Raw genomic sequence first — 17527 nt, forward strand, 5'->3', positions numbered from 1 at the left:
GCTTTTATCTCTTCTTGCCTTCCTATGGGTTACTAGGATAGTTTTCAAATTCTCTTCTTATTTATAGTGTTTCTGAGTGCATCTCCTTGTGTAGTTTTTGTTGTGGTTGCTCTATTACAACATAATATGTAACATCACCTTCTGGTATCAGCATTTTACCACATGAGTGAAATATTGAAATTTTCCATTTAGATCCCTTTACCCTCACCCTCTTTTTAAATATATTGTTTTATGTGTTTCCTTTATATACATTTTCTACTATATTACATGGTTTTATAATTTTTTTTATTGATTGATTGATTTGAGAGAGAGATAAATAGAATGAGAGAGAGAGAAACATCAATTTATTGTTCTACGTATTTATGCATTCATTGGTTGATTCTTGTATGTCCCTGACTGGGGATCAAACCCATAACCTTGGAGTATCAGGACAAATGCTCTAACTACCTGAGCTATCGGGCCAGGGCATAGTTTTATAAATTTTGATTTAACCATCAAATATGGTTTAAGGAACTAATAAGGAGAAAGACAATCTATTTTATTTATTCAATTTTTACCCATTTTGTTCATCTTTTTCTGAAGTTTCAAGTCTTCTGCTAGTTCCTTTCTTTTGGAGAGCAACCTATAATTACTCTTTAAGGGTAGGTATGCTGGCAATAGATTTTGTTAGTTTTCCTTTATCTGAATATACCCTTATTTCTTCTTTATTCATGAGTAATAATTTAATCAGATATGAAATTCAGTTTGCATTCCTTTTTTTCTAGCACTTGAAAAATGTTGTAACTTCCTTCTGGCTCTTGTGGTTTCAGATGAAAATTCACTATTGTTTGAATTGTATTCCTTTATAGGTAATGAATATCTCTTGGGTTGCTTTTAAGATTTGTTCTTTGTCTTTTGTTTTCAGAAGTTTAATTATGTTATGTCCTTGTGTGGATTTCTTTAGTCCTATCCTATTTGGAGTTTACTTGGCCTCTTAAATCTGTAGATGTATGTCTTTCACCAAATTAGGGGGGTTTTTTTAGTTATATTTATTCAAATATTTTTCAGCCCCAGGCTCCTCCTCCCACGTCTGGAACTATTATACTAATGTTATATCTGTTGTTATTGTCCCATAGATCCCTGAGGCTCTGTTCAGTTATATATATATATATTTTTTTAATTTATATTTATATATTTATATTTATATATATACCTTTTATAAAGTATATTTTATTGATTATGTTGTTACAGTAGTTCCAATTTTTTTCCCCTTTGCTCCCCTCTGCCCAGTACCCTCCTTCCCTCCAGCAATCCCACCTTCCTTAGTTCATGTCTATGGGTCATGCATATAAGTTCCTTGGCTTCACCCTTTCCTATATTATTCTTAACTTCCCCCTGTCTATTTTGTACCAACCAATTGTGCTTTTTAATCCCTGCACCATATCCCCATTTCTCCCCCTCCCCACTCCCAGTTGATAACCGTCCAAATGATCCCCATACCTATGATTCTGTTCCTATTCTGGTTTGCTTAGTTGGATTTTTTTTTTTTTTTTTTTTTTTTTTTTTTTAGATTCAGTTGTTGATAGTTATGAGTTTGTTGTCATTTTAGTGTTCATAGTTTTGATCTTATTTTTCTTAAGTAAGTCCCTTTGACATTTTATGTAATAATGGCTTGGTGATGATGAACCCCTTTAGCTTCACCTTGTCTGGGAAGCACTTCATCTGCCCTTCCATTCCAAATGATACCTTGCTGGATAAAGTAGTCCTGGTTGCAGGTTGCCTTTCATCACATTGAATACTGCTTGCCAGTCCCTTCCCGCCTGCAAAATGTACTCTGAGAAATCAGCTGATAGTCCTATAGGCTCCCCCCTGTAGGCAACTCTCTGCCTCTCTCTTGCTGCCCCCAGGACTCTTTATCTTTCACCTTTGGCATCTCAATCATGATGCGTCCTGGTGTGGTCCCCTCTGGGTCCAGCTCACCCAGGACCCTCCTTGTTTCCCAGACCTGTATGTCCATCTCCTTCACAAAATTCGGGAAGTTTTTCTCATTTTTTTTTCACTTCTTCCTTCCTGATTCTGCACTGGTTGACTGTTTTTTTCTTTCTTATGTTCCAAATTATTGATTTGAACCCCAGTTTCCTTCCCTTCACCACTGGTTTGTGTGGGTGTTCCTTCGTTTCACTTAGCATAGCCTTCACTTCTTTTATGCATTTGCTATACTCAAGAATATCTGTCAAACCTGTGAGCATCTTTATCACCAGTGTTTTGAATTCTGCATCTGTTATGTTGTCTATCTCCTCATCTGTTAGGTTGGCTATCTCCTCATCGCTTAGTTTTCCCACTGGAACCTTGATTCGTTCCCCCTTTTGGGCCATACTTCTCTGTCTCCTCATTCTGACAGGCTCCTGTATTTGTTTGCCTCCATGTCCCAGGTAGAGTTTTCGTTCCCATTACATTGTAAGAGGTGGAGCCTTCATCAGTACAGGGCGACCTGTTTTACCACGTTGTGGCGCTGTGGGGGGGGGGCGGGGTCCGAGAGGGAACAATGCCACCTGCCCAGCACTCTCCCCTCTTCCAGGCACCTCTCCCACCTCCACCCTGGACTGGCACCCCTCTAGCTGCTGCCCTGGCCATCGTTCCCAGAGTCGATGGGTCTGTGGACGTTCTAGGACCATAGGGGCCCTTTAAACAAGTGGACTCTGCTGAGAGACCAGCATTTTCTGCCTCCACCCCAATCCCCACTGGTCTACATAGTCAGAAGCAATGAGGCTCGATTTTCCCCAGTGCTGGGACCATGAGTTGCTAGGTCCAGTGAGGAGCTTGGAACGCTCCCCAGGTGTCCCTCCTGACTTTAAAACGTGTGACCGCGCTTTCTGCCAGCCAGCTGCTGCTGCCGCCGCTGCTGCCCCCACCACACCACGTCCTCTCCGCCTCGGCTCTGCCCTTCCTACCCATCTCAATTTGTTTCTTTATATCTTTGTTTGCTGGACTTCCATGCAGCTTGATTCTCTGGAACTTCTGTTGTTTCTTGTTTTGAGGCGGTTGTATTCCTTCTTAGTTGTGGAGGAAGATGCAGTGTGTCTGTCTACACCTCCATCTTGGCTGGAAGTCCTTATATATATCTTTTTAACTTTATTTTCTCACTGTTTTTCAGATGAGGTAAATTTTGTTGATCTGTCCTCAAAGTTCACTAATTCTGTCCATTGTCATATCTACTACTAAGCCCATCCAGCAAGTTTTTTTTTTAAATTTTGGTTATTGTATTTTTCAGTTCTGTAATTTTCATTTTAATATTTTTTATAACTTCTATTTCTTTGCTAAGATTTTCTGTTCTTTCACTTGTTACAAGAGAATGTATAGTTCCTTATTGAATTATGTTTATAATGGTTGCTTTAAAGTCCTTGTCTGATAATCCAAATTCTGATTCACTTATATATTAGCATCTGGATTGTCAGATTCAAATTATGATTTTTCCTGTTCTTGGGCTGATAAGTTATTTTCATTTTTATCCTTGATATTTTGGATATTATGTTAAGACTCTATCCTTTCAATTCTTCTACGTTAGTAGGCAGTTGTCCTGCTTAAATTGAACCACTTGGTTCTGGCTTACTTTGGTGGGCCGTAGCTCCAACAACAATTTAATTTTCAGTGCCCTTGCAGTGCTATTCAGGTCTGCTCTGTTCTTTGGTACTGCTCAATCTATGCTGGAGTCACCTGCATAGGGAAGGACACTTGCCTGACTTGGTCATGTCGCTGAACTACCTTCCACTGGTGGAGGTATGAAAACAGGTGACACAGGGCCTGGTTTGCTCTCTGCCACTGGCCACTGGACAGAAGGCTGGGAGCTGCCCAGCCTAGGTCTCTTTATGCCACTAGAGACAGCAGGCTGCCGGATAGTCTTCCACTGCCCAGAGTTGTGGCGTCGGGTATATGGCTTCTCAGTAAGTCTCTTGTTCTTCTCCTTTATCAGTGTTTGATGAGAGAAAGCAGGCTTTCCTTTGTTCTCTTTTTTGCTTTTCCTGTTGGTGGTTCTGGGATGCAGGCCTCTCTGTCCCAGCTATATGGAAGATAAAAAGAAAACCCAGGGAACTCACTACAATGACTTTCCTTAAGTCATTCTTCTTTCTAGCTTTTAGAGTCCTTTATGATTGCCTGTTGAATTATTTCCAGGGTATTTAGTTGTATTTAGAGGGGAGGGAGCAGGGCAAAGTGAGGAAAGTTGCCATCATGTCTGGAACCAGAAGTCAGGTCAAATTTTTTTTTTAACTTAAATAGTGTGTTTAGAGTAATATATGATATATTTGAATACTAGGTAATATATAACCCAATATGCACTGTAAGTCATTAGAGGTAAGGATATGGGTAAGAGGAGGCTAGAGACCAAGGGTAAGTCTTCATGAAGATGAAGTGACTTGGACTGGCCCTTATTGCAGAGCAACATCGTACAGTTGAAAGGAACAGTGTGAACGCAAATGAATATGGAAAATGACTAAAGAGATGTGCCTATCTTGGAGGAAAAATTAAGTTAGGGAGTAACGAGAATAGAATGGTTAGACTGTGGTGATACAGGGGGCCTTAAAGGCTTGCGATACTTGATACATTGAAAAATGGAAAGTCATCCAAAAATTGTGAGGAGAGGGAGTGACATGAAAGTGAGGTTTAAGCAAGATTAGTTTAAAATAGGTGTGTAAGGTATTGTGTAGTGAGGAGAAACTGATGTTAAGGAGCTAGTTATGAGTTTGTAATGGTATTCTAAGTATGAGGTGATGACTGTGGCCTTAAGGTAGTTGAAGTGGGAAAGAAGAGGAAGTAACATTCAAAAGAAAAAGTGGGGGACTTAATTCCTGACTAGATATAAAAACTGGGGTTGGATTTCTAGACTCAGCTTGGTTACTTCTCTTCCCACAAGTATTTAAATAAGTATGAGTAGAAAAATTTTTAAGAATTAATATTACCCTTTAGAGAAGCTCTTTTTTCTCCACTCCCTTCCCACCTACATACATAATATGAGAAAAACTTTACTGCCCTTAGGCAACTGATTAACATCTTTCTTTAATCTTTTTCCAACCAATGTACTGTTACCACACATTCTGAAATAACTATTATACATGTTAAAAGATGTTCAGCCTCACTACTAATTAAAGAAATGCAAATTAAAACAACAAAGTTTGTTTTTTATGGTAATATTCAATGCTGTAAGGGTTTAATGAGACATATATTCTTATTCTTTCTGTTAAAAGTATATTGGTATAATCTTTCAGGAAAGAAATTTGATAATACAAGGGGGTGGACCCTAAAACCTGGAATGAATTTATAACAAATTGTGTATTTGTACATGTTTAAACTTCAGTTACCCTCAAAGTACCCTCCATTTGATGCAGCACACCTATCAAGATTTTTTTCCACTGCTCAAAACAGTTTTGAATTCATCGATTTTGGTGCCTATTAGAGCTTCTCCATTTTTTATTTCACCTGTTCCACAGTGGAAAAACATTTCCCTTTAAGGGTGTTTTTCAGCTGGGGAAACAAAAAAATATATTCTTGGGGTGAGATTGGGTGAATAGGGAGGGTGGGGCATACGGGTCATGCTGTTTTTGGTCAAAAACTGCTGAACACTCAGTGCAGTGTGGGTAGGTGCACTCGTAAATCACCCATCATGACATGGGCAAGTGCATTGAAAGAATCTAAGAAAAACTCACTGAAGCCAAATGCAGCCTCTCACAACAACACCAGCTGGTACACCAATACAGATTGGTTCCTAGATAACTCACCTAGTAGGGGAAGCCTATTCTACAAGGGGCCTGCCCTCCAGAAGATATTCCTATTTGGGAGGGTTCCCCCTCATATGTAGCCAAAGCCTTTAAAATGCTTAAGTGTAATACCCCTAAGAGTTTATAGTAAAAAAAAAAAAAAAATCAGAAACACAGAGACAATGTATGACAAATTGCTAGTTGCAGTGTTCCCAATTTTTCACAATTATAACTAAATATGTGGTAGTCGGAGGAAATAGTTAAATAAACATACACATGATGGGATATTTAAACAACCTTGAAAAAGTTTTAAGGGATTTAATTTTAATAATAGAGTAATTACGTACTTATAATGTGTTAAGTGAACTCAGTTTTACACACTTTAGTAATATCATGTCATACATTTTTGATGTCTTATAATTGTTATTAGGGCAAAAATGTCTTGTTATTCTTTTCAGAAGTTATTTGCCAACTGCCACAGATATATAATAAAACTAATTTTAGCTTTATTGAGTTAAAAATTTTTACAGTGCCTTACATGTAGTGCTCAATCAATATTGGCTATTACTGTCAAAGACTTCTTAAGAACTTTTTTTCTAGAAAAGTATACGTATATATATATACAACCAAGCATGCAACTTTAGACCCTTTATGGACCATATAAATATAAAGCCCACACGTGAACCCTCTTAACTAGGGCCATGTTGAAGAATCCCTGCTGTAACTGAAGAAATCGCTTTTAACCCTTGAATGTGGTTTAATCAGAGCTTACTTTCCAGGGTAAAAAGTGCTAATTCTTCACTTGATATTCTAATTTTTCACTTGATATTCTTAGTATTAAGGTAAAACAAATACAGTCCTCATTTAGGACTGCCTTTTTAAATGACTGAGTATTGTAATACACAATTTTATGGTAGGTATCATCTTGACTGGTGATGCTCATATTAATTGGTGAGGTGACTCCCAACTAAACATTTTCTTTTAAATATATTTTATTGATTATGTTGTTACAGTAGTTCCAATTTTTTTCCCCTTTCCTCCGCTCTGCCCAGTACCCTCCTTCCCTCCAGCAGTCCCACCCCATTTAGTTCATGTCCATGGGTCGTGCATATAAGTTCTTTGGCTTCACCCTTTCCTATATTATTCTTAACATCCCCCTGTCTATTTTGTACCAACTGATTATGCTTCTTAGTCCCTGCACCATTTCCCCATTTCTCCCACTCCTCCCTCTCAGCTGGTAACCCTCCAAATGATCCCCATACCTATGATTCTGTTCCTATTCTGGATTGTGTAGTTGGATTTTGTTTTTATTTTTTAGATTCAGTTGCTGATAGTTATGAGTTAGTTGTCATTTCAATATTCATAGTTTTGATCTTCTTTTTCTTAAGTAAGTCCCTTTGACATTTCATATAATAATGGCTTGGTGATGATGAACTCCTTTAGCTTCACCTTGTCTGGGAAGCACTTCATCTGCCCTTCCATTCCAAATGATACCTTTGCTGGATAGAGTAATATTGGTTATAGGTCCTTGCTTTTCATCACATTGAATACTTCTTGCCAGTCCCTTCCTGCCTGCAAAGTGTCCTCTGAGGAATCAGCTGATAGTCCTATAGGCACCCCCCTGTAGGCAACTCTCCACCTCTCTCTTGCTGCCCCCAGGACTCTCTGTTTACCTCAACCTTTGGCATCTGGGTCATGATGCATCCTTGTGTGGTCCCCTCTGGGTCCAGCTCGCCCAGGACCCTCCTTGCTTCCCAGACCTGTATGTTCATCTCCTTCACAAATTCGGGAAGTTTTTCTCATTTTTTTCACTTCTTCCTTCCTGATTCTGCACTGGTGGACCGTTTTTTTTTCTTTCTTATGTTCCAAATCATTGATTTGAACCCCGGTTTCCTTCCCTTCACCATTGGTTTTGTGTGGATTTTCCTTCGTTTCACTTAGCATAGCCTTCACTTCTTCCCTTATGCATTTGCCGTACTCAAGCATATCTGTCAAGCCTGTGAGCATCTTTATCACCAGTGTTATGAATTCTGCATCTGTTATGTTGTCTATTTCCTCATCTGTTAGGTTTGCTATCTCCTCGTTACTTAGTTCTCCCACTGGAACCTTGATTCGTTCCCCCTTTTGGGCCCCACTTCTCTGTCTCCTCATTCTAACAGGCTCCTGTGTTTGTTTGCCTCCGAGTTCCAGTAGAGCTGTCGCTCCTGTTACATTGTAAGGGGTGGAGCCTTAGGGATTGTCAGTACAGGGTAACCTGTTTCACCACGTTGTGGCGCTGTGTGTGGGGGCAGGGTCCGAGAGGGAACAATGCCGCCTGCCCGGCACTCGTCCCCACTTCCAAGCACCTCTCCCACCTCCGCACGAGACTGGCGCCCCTCTAAGACCTCCCTGGCCATTGTTCCCAGAGTGGATGGGTCTGTCGACATGGGGGCCCTTTAAACAAGCGGACTCTGCTGAGACCGGCAGTTTCTGCCTCCACCCAAAACCCCCACTGGTCTGCACAGTCAGAAGCAATGAGGCCTGACTTTCCCCGGTGCTGGGACCATGAGCCGTGAGTTCCGACTTCCAGTGAGGAGCCAGGAACGCTCCCCAGGTGTCCCTCCGGACTTTCTAAAACGTGTGACTGCACTCTCCGCCAGCCTGCCACCACCGCCTCTGCTGCCACCACCACTGCTGCAGGTACCACACCAGGCACCACACCGCGCCCTTCCTGCCCCAGCTCCGCTCCTCCTACCTGTCTGAATGATTGCTGGACTTTCATACAGCTTCATTCTCTGGAACTTCCGGCCATCTCCAGCCTCAAGGCCTTTCACTCCCAGTTGCGGAGGGAGAAGCAGTGTGTCCGTCTACACCTCCATCTTTGCCAGAAGTCTGGAGATTATCCCAGACAAACATATTTGACTATCGAAACAGCTAGAAATCAGAATTTGCACCCATTCTCATCTTTCATTTTTCCAGCTCCCTTGAGCTTCATATTTTACTGTTTGAAACGTTTGGCCTCCACTGCTGCCGCCAGCACCACCGCTTCCAGATCTATTAATAACCCCGTTGGTAGCCATCAGGGTCCTAGATGTTACAAGGTGATAAGAGGATAATAAACCAAGGTAGTCATGATTTAGAGAACTGGATTGCCAAATAGTGTTCAGTTCCAGGGCCATGTTTAAAGGAGCTGTTGAGCCTTGACTGGTGGGGCTCAGTGGGTTGAGTGTTGTCTCACAAATGGAAAGGTCACAGGTTGGATTCTGGTCTGGGCACAGGCCTTGTTTGTGGGCTGGGACCCCTGTTGGGGGTGTGCGAGAGGCAGCTGATGGGTGTTTCTCACGTTGATGTTTCTTTCCCTTTCTCCCTCCCTTTTCCTGTCTCAAAAATAAATAAATAAATAGGTTGTTGAACAAGTCCAGGAGACAGCAACCAGATGACAAAGGATATGGCTGTCACATCATATGGAGGACCATGGTCAGAGCTAGGGAGAAGAGAAGACTTAAGGTGGTGATAGGAGAACTGTTACCAGCCAACTGCCTTGTTTGCCACTTTAGAGAGGCTGTACGGTATAGTAATTAGAGTTTAGAGTTAGACCTGCATTCAGTCCCAACACTACAATTTTCTTGCCAATATGACCTGAGGCAAGTACCTTAACCTCTGACCTCAGATTCTTTTTTAATAAAATAGAAATGATAATTGTATCACCTATAGGATTCTTAGGTGTTTTACAGTGTTTGAAAAGCACTGCTCAAAATCTAGGATGCTGTAAGTGCTCATTTAATAAATACATAGCATTAAAGATGATGTTTCCTCTCAGGCTGAAATTGGAAAATTGAGTGAATGGTATACAGAAGCAGATTCAGGCTTGGCATGAGGAAGAAATGCTGTCCCTGAATGTGTTCAAGCAAACACTGAGCAACTGTCATATCAGAGATGCATAGCTGCATTCTGCCATTTAGTAAAAGGTCATAGTCTAAGTTCCCTTTCCAGTGTCTAAGACTCTTGTTTTTATAAGGCAGACCCACATGAAAACTGTGTTTTATTAACATGGTTGTTTATGTTACAGGATTAAGCCCAAAAGAGTTGGGCTTTGAAATATCTTAGTTTAACACAATGAGATTTTTACTGGCTTCTTTATTTATACTGTTTACCAACTGAGAGAACTTACTAAGGATCACTGGTGTGAGAGATATTATTAGAATTAAATGTGAGTCATGGAAGATTCCAGTGTTCTGTCATTGGAGGGAAACTAAGCAGATACTATTTATTAATTAACACCTTGAGAAAATTTAATTAGATTTTAAGAATACAATGAAAGGGCCAGGTTTTTGGTTTTTTGTTTTTTAATGCATCACAGATGCTATTTTAAGTTCCATCTAAAACAATTTGGAATGAATCTTAATAGTATTTTTGTTTTCCTAGAATTTATATTCAGCCTCCTTCCAAAAATACTCTGAAGTATTAGCTTAGATTATACTAGATAGATGAGGAAAGAAAAAAGAGCTAAAAGACCTTCCTTCCCACATCAGTTCAGAGAGCCAAGTAATATATCTTCATATTAACCAGTGTTGCTCAAAGGGAAATTATGCCGGGAATGAACCTTTGTATGTAAGAACACAGAGTATAGTGAAAGAGTACCTTTATTCAGAGGCAGGAAACCTATATTTATTTCTTTGTGCTGCTGTTAGCCTCCTTTGTAACTTTTCACAATTCTTTTAATTTCATAAGACTCAGTTACCTCAGCTATAAATCAGGGAATGTAATCTTTGTTTTCCTCACATGGAAAACAAAAATAACCTAGTTTCTATGTGAAAGAACTTTGTAAACTATAAAATATTATTCAAATATTAATTGTTATTTGTGACATGAGAATAGCATTCTGAACTAACACAAGAATTATTTTTAAGAAGGAAATCATGAACTTACTTAAATAATCAAAGATTTGGGAGACAGGAGATGTGGATACAGATGACATTTCCTTCAGGATCTTCATATTTTCCTTCTACAGCTATTTTAAAACAGTAAGAAAGAAACAGCCTCTTTGGGGTCCCTTTATTCTAGCAAGAATTCAATATAAGAGAGTCTTTTAAGGGAAAGATAAAATATTGTCATTAGTATCCCTTTCTAGGGTACATTTTGCATCCCAGACAACAGCTAACTTTAAGAGTATTTTGCTTCCAGATAACTTACGTTCTACTTAAAATTATATATGAGCTGCTTAGAAATTATACATTTTTAGAGAAAATTTAAAAATGAAACAATGAACCCTGCTTTTCTACCCTCATCTAGAATCAATTGTTGATTTTTACTGTCTCATCTTTCTTGCTTACACACTCCCACCCTCCCTCTTTTGCCAGGTCATTTAAAAGTAGGCCACAGCCATCAGAAATATGCTACTTTAGTAATCATTTTATCTGCTGCTCCAGTGTAAATTGTTGTAAAGTTTATGATAGTTGGCGCCAGCTGTTAGTGCTTATTATCTGAAGTCTTCAGTACGTTTTATTGCAGGCAGGAATTCTCTGATTGAAGTTATCTTCTTAGTAATCCCTGTGTGATGCCTCCTAAACTTCTAAGATATGGTCAGACAAGGAATATTTGACTAGTTACTAGTGTGTTTAACCCCTAAAAACAAATGGCAGTGCTATTCTTGAGTAAAAGTAAACTACTACATTTTTTAAATGCTTCTGCTATTCTATAACATGCTGCAATAATCAAGTTTTATTTTTCAAGCAGTTTGGAAAGAGAAAAAAATCAATATTTCTTAATGGAACATTTGTTACAATTTGACTATTTCATTGGCCAAAAGGTTTATTTACTGTTATGAATTGATGCTATTTGATGGAAAAGATGCCCATTGTAATCATTTAGTCTAAGTATGACTACAACCATAAAAGCGGTTTCTTTCCTTTTTTGTTCCAGGAGATTTTGATGAGTTCACTCAAGATAACAATGAGAGTATATTGAAAAACATAGCAGAAGATCTTCGGAATTGCTTACCTCTAGAAACCATGCTTTCCTCAGAACACCTAGCCCTCCAAAAAGTAAATACATTATTAATGTACTCTTTGTGCTAACTGAGGATTCTCCAATTCTTCCTTAATCCTACAACCTCTCCAGACTGATAGTCCTAAATTCTGCTTTAAATAATTTTTATTTGGTGCTTGAATCATGTTCCCAATTCTTTTGAATCTCTACCCCTCTGGCTCCCCAGTATTATTCGTTCAATGAATATTTTTCTGAGGGCATCCTGTTACCACCCAAGGACTTGGCCACCTCACCCCACCCCCTAAAATCAAGGCCCAGCAGTAATCTGGTCCTGCCTACCTCACTGTCCTAATTTTCTCTGCCCTGTTCCATTTCCTTAGCTTTTATCAATGGTGAAGTTTACCTCTTTGTTTCTTTTTCCTACTTTTGCATTGTACAATTTTTGCTTATTCCTTTATTCCTAGAATTAGTTCTCATTTTTATTCTCCATGCAGCCCCCTCATTGAAGTCCCTTCAAATCCCAGCTCCAATGCGATACATATGTTATAAATATTGTTTCCTAAAGCAAAGCTAATGATAATAATCTCTTCTCCCACTGACCTGAAAACGGCAACCCTCCATATGGTTTTTCAGCATGTAAGTTCCTGAGCAGAGGAACTAAATCCTGTACATTTTTAACAGCGTTGTGCACATTGTGAACACTTAGCAAATCTTAGTAAACATCCATTCACACAGAGTGGATTCTCAACAGAGGAAAACAGTGAATAGTGTTAAAACTGAGAGAAATATCTGTAATACGGTTTGGATGTTATTAATAAAACAGTCTTCTCAGTATCATTATATACCGCAATACATAAAATGAAGAAAAAATATTCATTGCTTGTTAATGATCGATCCACAGTTCCCTATCCTGACAAACTGTTTTTATCTTCCTTTGTTTCCTTCTGATCCTTGTGTATGTTCATACATTTTGCATACTTGTAATACAGATTTTGTGCAGATGTAGCTATAATTTTGTTGTTTTCCAAACAGATAAGTTGATATTTTACTGTAGTTAAAGTAGAATTCAGACATTTTTTTTCCTTTAGCCACTTGCTTTTAGGCAATATATCATGTACCACAGTATTAATCAATGACCATTATTTGTAAGTGAAGTTTTACTAAGATTTTAATTAATTGAAAATTTTGCCTCTAGGCAAAGGTTACTTACTAAGTATTTTGATGGATAAGTCACTGACGTGTAGGACTCAGAATACCCTTCTTACTAGCTAGTGTTATTTCTTTGGAGAAATCTCTCTAGATATCAGTTTCTTTCTTAGTAAAATATACTGCTTCAGATGGACAAGAAGGTCTCAAAATACTTTCAACTAAAATTTTATATATTTGTCATAACCATGTTTTGCATCATTGCAGGTCAGATAAAAAGTTGGCCACTGACCAAATGACCCCCACTTGTGTGATTTCATTGAGACTCATCTCCTGAATGAGCAGATGAAATCCATTAAAGAATCAGATGACCCCACAAGTTGGGTGCTCCAAATCTGGCATGGCAAGGGTATCTTTTTGAGGAGCACAGCCTGGGAGACAGTGATGAGAACCTAGCCTTAGGCTGGCTTCCCGCAGCCACCGGGGTGACCTCCTAGGTCACCAAAGCAGTACATTCATGTCAGAGTTACCTTTACCTTTTCTGTAACTTGTACCAAATCATCCACTTATGTCTTTCATTTGTACCATTCCTTCAAATAAAGTAATTTGGTACCCTCCCTACGCCCACAAAAAAACAAAAGTCTCAGTAATAAAATGTAAGAAGAGCACAGTTGCTAGCCTTTCTGTGCCTTTGCTGGCAAGATTTTAGCATATGAGCCACTGATGTTTTTCCTTATTTAGCAATAAAAAGAGACTTCTTTGTACTTTGTTTCTTTTGATGTGTGTCTTCTCTCCACCAGATACAGCAGCGGCCAGAACCCACAGTTCACGTTGATGCATTCCTCTATGATGAAGACTTTATTGATTCATTATGTGAGGAAGGAAAAATGAGCAGAAACTACTGTATGGTGTGTGGCTCACACCAGACAGCACCTTTAGGTGGGCACTCAAGTATTCAAAACTGATGAATTTGTGTGCACTTTTCCTTATGCGTCCTGAGTGTGCAAATTATTGACAAAGTCATTCAATGTTTTCTGAAAGCAAAAGGCCAACCCACAATACAGCATAGCCATTACCAATTACTGCAGTTCGGGAGACTAAATAGAAATATTGTCAAAGGAAGCTAGGCCACTTAGTGTCTCCCAGGCATGTGTCTGCTTTTCACAGACACTGTTCAATCAGAGGTGACTTTTCAGGTCCAGAAACTAATCACAAGTCACCAAGTACAGGAAAACTGACTCACCATTTCCATATGCAAAAGGAGTTCATATATAAACTATAATGCTGATTTATTTACAAGAGAAATATATTAGTTAAATATAGCCAAGGGGGCTGAAATGTTCCCCCTATGAAAACAACTGCTTAAGAAGTCAGATACTCGTATAAATCAGATATTATTGGATGAACATGGACTCAGAGAACAATGGTGGATAATCTTGAGAAAGTTCGTTCAGGCTGTGACTTGACCTAGTAGATATCTCTGGTCCATCACAGAAAACCAACACTAGTGACAGAAATTCTCCTGCATTGCTGCCCCCTTAGATGCAGCACCTGTGTCCCAAATGGTAAACTAGACCAACTCCATGCTACTACTATATTCTGTTAATATAGTCTTTGTCCAAACTGGATGTTATTGTTTAGGCTGTTACTTTAGACATGCTATTTCAGTCTCCCTGCTACTTTGGATTTATTGCTTAGAGTGGGCTATATCCTCCAAGTAAGTAAACTTGGGCTCATATTACTAATTTTAGATAATATCATTCTCAAAAATTTACTACTACCAAATTGGTAATATGTTGTTAGTACAAATATATTGTACCTATGTTATAATTGGGGACTAGACTTCCCTGATTTACTGGTTTAAGGTTCTATTTTTTAGATAGTTAATTATGGTTTCTAGTTGAAATTCACAGAATAGAAAAAAAAAGCTTAGACGAGAACAATAGAGGGAAAACTAAAAAGTGAATTATAACTATAACACTGTATCAGATCCTATTTATTAAAATGTATATAAGAGCTATATTCAACAAATAAAAATTTGAAGATTAGAATGCATTTTCCCATAAAAATCAGGTTATAAATAGTAACTGAGTACCCATGTCAGCCGATATAACTGTAATGAGTATGAAAAAGCTGTCACCACGTGGGACTTTCCTTCCCTATGTGAGAAACACTCACAATAAAACACTGGGACACAGGACTTAAGCAGTAGACAAGGCATTGTTTATTCACAGGTCTGCAGAGCTGGACACACAGCCATATCAGGGACATGCGTGTGCCGGGAAGCAGACAAGCAAACTGGTTTTATACTAACGCGAGTAGCCTTCTTCCCCGCTCCCTCCTTCGTTTTTCCATACTGGATACTCTGGAGTTACAATCTAAGGTGATTAACTAAATTAACTGAGGGTAGTGGTTAACTAAGGGTAATCTGGTTATATAGGTCTGTCTCCAGCTCTCCCTTGAAGTTTCCCTAACTTGTTTGCTGGGCTGTCTAGCTACATTCTCCCATTTCTGTGTCTGGTGATGACTATCTTTCCCCTTTGATCTCAGAGGCATTTGCTCTGAGCTGCAGGAATGTCACTTCCTGACTTGTAGGTGTGCTGATACTATTGACTCTGACTTGGAGACCCCCTGATTCAAGATTTAATTACATTTCTCCTTTGCTGCTAATTATTTCCTACTGGTTTGAGAGTTACCAGTTTCTTTGTCCCTTACACCTCTATGATGGGGCTTGTCTAGCTACTAATGACTCTGTAGCACAGGACAGGAGCACTAATATGCCAAAGAGAGTAGGGAAGATGAAGACCCTAGATTGACAAGGAATACAGTGGTCAAAGTCCATCTGCCTATCACTTCTGAGGACTAAGCATGCCCTTTATCTTCTTCCAAGTAATTAGCCTGCCTGCTGCCATTTTCTTTGACACAGTCTATTAGTTATGACCAATGTTTCTTTCCTTCCAGACCATTATGTTATGTAGACCATAACATTGTGAGTCTTTGAGTTACCTCCGTATCAGGAAAAAATAGAATCAGGCTCTCCCAGTTATTTCATTACAGAAATAATGGAGTGAGAAGATGAGGTTGGAGGCTAGAAATTGCAGCAATTAAACTAAAGGAAATAAGAACAATTTATGGGGATATTTAAAGCTCCTTCCATACTGCCCCTCTTCTGCAATCCAGAACACATTTTAGGTTGGTCAGGGCTGCCACATTGTGCAACTCCAGAGATGGTCTTTCATTTGGTAGTCTACAGTCTATGCAGCAACATGAGGCAGTTCTGTGGTTGGCTCTGGGGTAAGATGAGAAAGCCAGATGGTATGGGAGTTAGGAAGCAGTCCAATGAACAATAGGTCATAGGGACAAAAGGAAGGGAGGGGCACAGTGATAGGGACAGGCAGCTGAATAGCTGTTCCCTAGAAGCCTTTCAAATGTCAGAGACTTCATATTTATTCCTAATACAGCTCAAAATGAATGAGTGAAAAATTATTACATTAATTTTTCTAAATAACCTCTGAAGGGCTTTTGTTGATTAAGAAAATAAAAACATGAAATATCCTTTATAAATATAGGTGAAAGATTAAGGAGTACAGAATGGAATTATTAATACCCAAGCAAAAATTGATATTCATACTGTTTTACTTCTCCAGGATTTATTTCTCATTCCTTCTCGCTCATGGAATTGAAGTTCATTTATCATCACGTACTCCCTGATCTGTCAGGAAGGCTCTTGGTTGACGTTGGCTCCAGGCTTGGCACCGTCCTTTATGGGGTAAAGTCTAACTTGTGGACATACTCAACATTTGAAAAATACTTTCTTCTCCTCCTAGCAACAGTTTTGCCTGCCACCATCCTAGGTGACAGCTTGGTTTTATTTATTGGAGTAACAATAATAAAGTTAAAATAGTATGTTAAATATATAATTTCAAAGGCCACCTCTCTGATTTCCTGTATAAGTTTGTCTCTGTGACACAGATAAAGGAATACCAACAAAACAAAAGCAGGCAACCCTCATAACACGTTGCTGCTTTGTTAGCTGCCACTGGCTTCTGACTCTGTTTTCTTCGTACTGTACTAAAATTGTATGCTAGTTTTGATAAGAGCTCTTATAAAACTGATCGATTTACTTGACCTAGGAAATTGCTCATGGCCATAAGCAAGTCACCTAACAGCTCTGGGCCTCAAGTTCCTCCCCTGTCTAAATGAGCAAACTAAATGACATCCAAGGACACATCTTGCTCCAATTTTCTGTAATCCATCGTTTGAATGCAGACCTTTGCTTTTGAAATATCCCTTCAATGTGGCTTTTTAAAAAATTTAAATCGTGAGTATTTTTAATGTTCTGAAATAGTTTAATCAAAAAACTGAAATGTGGTTTCTGGTTGTCATTAGCAAACTTGTTAAAACATGTGGCCAACAGCAGGAAGGGCTCATGCCAGAAACAGGCACGATCAGTTCCCAGCATCATTGCCAGTGCTGAGCAGGAACAGTTAACTCTTCAATGATTCATTTATGGTTCAGTGTTAAAACTTTTATTCTGTAATTAGCAAAGTGAGCCATAATGGAAAAATACACAGTTGTCAGATGGTTTTGTTTGGAGAACATTAGAAATTGTTTCCATATTTTGTCCACTGTTGTTTGGTTTCTTGGTTTGTTTGATTGATTTGTTAAAAAGTTATATAGTTGAA

General features: G+C 38.9%; 1 protein-coding gene across 2 annotated transcripts in view; it reads left to right on the forward strand.

Annotated features, from left to right (window-relative positions):
* Positions 1–17527, forward strand: part of LOC150015888 (uncharacterized) — a 43524-nt gene that overhangs the window by 14543 nt on the left and 11454 nt on the right. For both annotated transcript variants that reach the window (XM_090271850.1, XM_090271851.1), the window contains exons 2-4: positions 11631–11752; positions 13643–13781; positions 16490–16611. In XM_090271850.1, coding sequence (XP_090127976.1) covers positions 11631–11752; positions 13643–13781; positions 16490–16611 — 383 coding nt within the window. The remainder of the gene's footprint in view (positions 1–11630; positions 11753–13642; positions 13782–16489; positions 16612–17527) is intronic.

This window comes from Furipterus horrens, unplaced genomic scaffold (genome assembly GCF_987537825.1).
Source record: "Furipterus horrens unplaced genomic scaffold, mFurHor1.1.pri manual_scaffold_3, whole genome shotgun sequence".
Taxonomy (NCBI): domain Eukaryota; kingdom Metazoa; phylum Chordata; class Mammalia; order Chiroptera; family Furipteridae; genus Furipterus; species Furipterus horrens.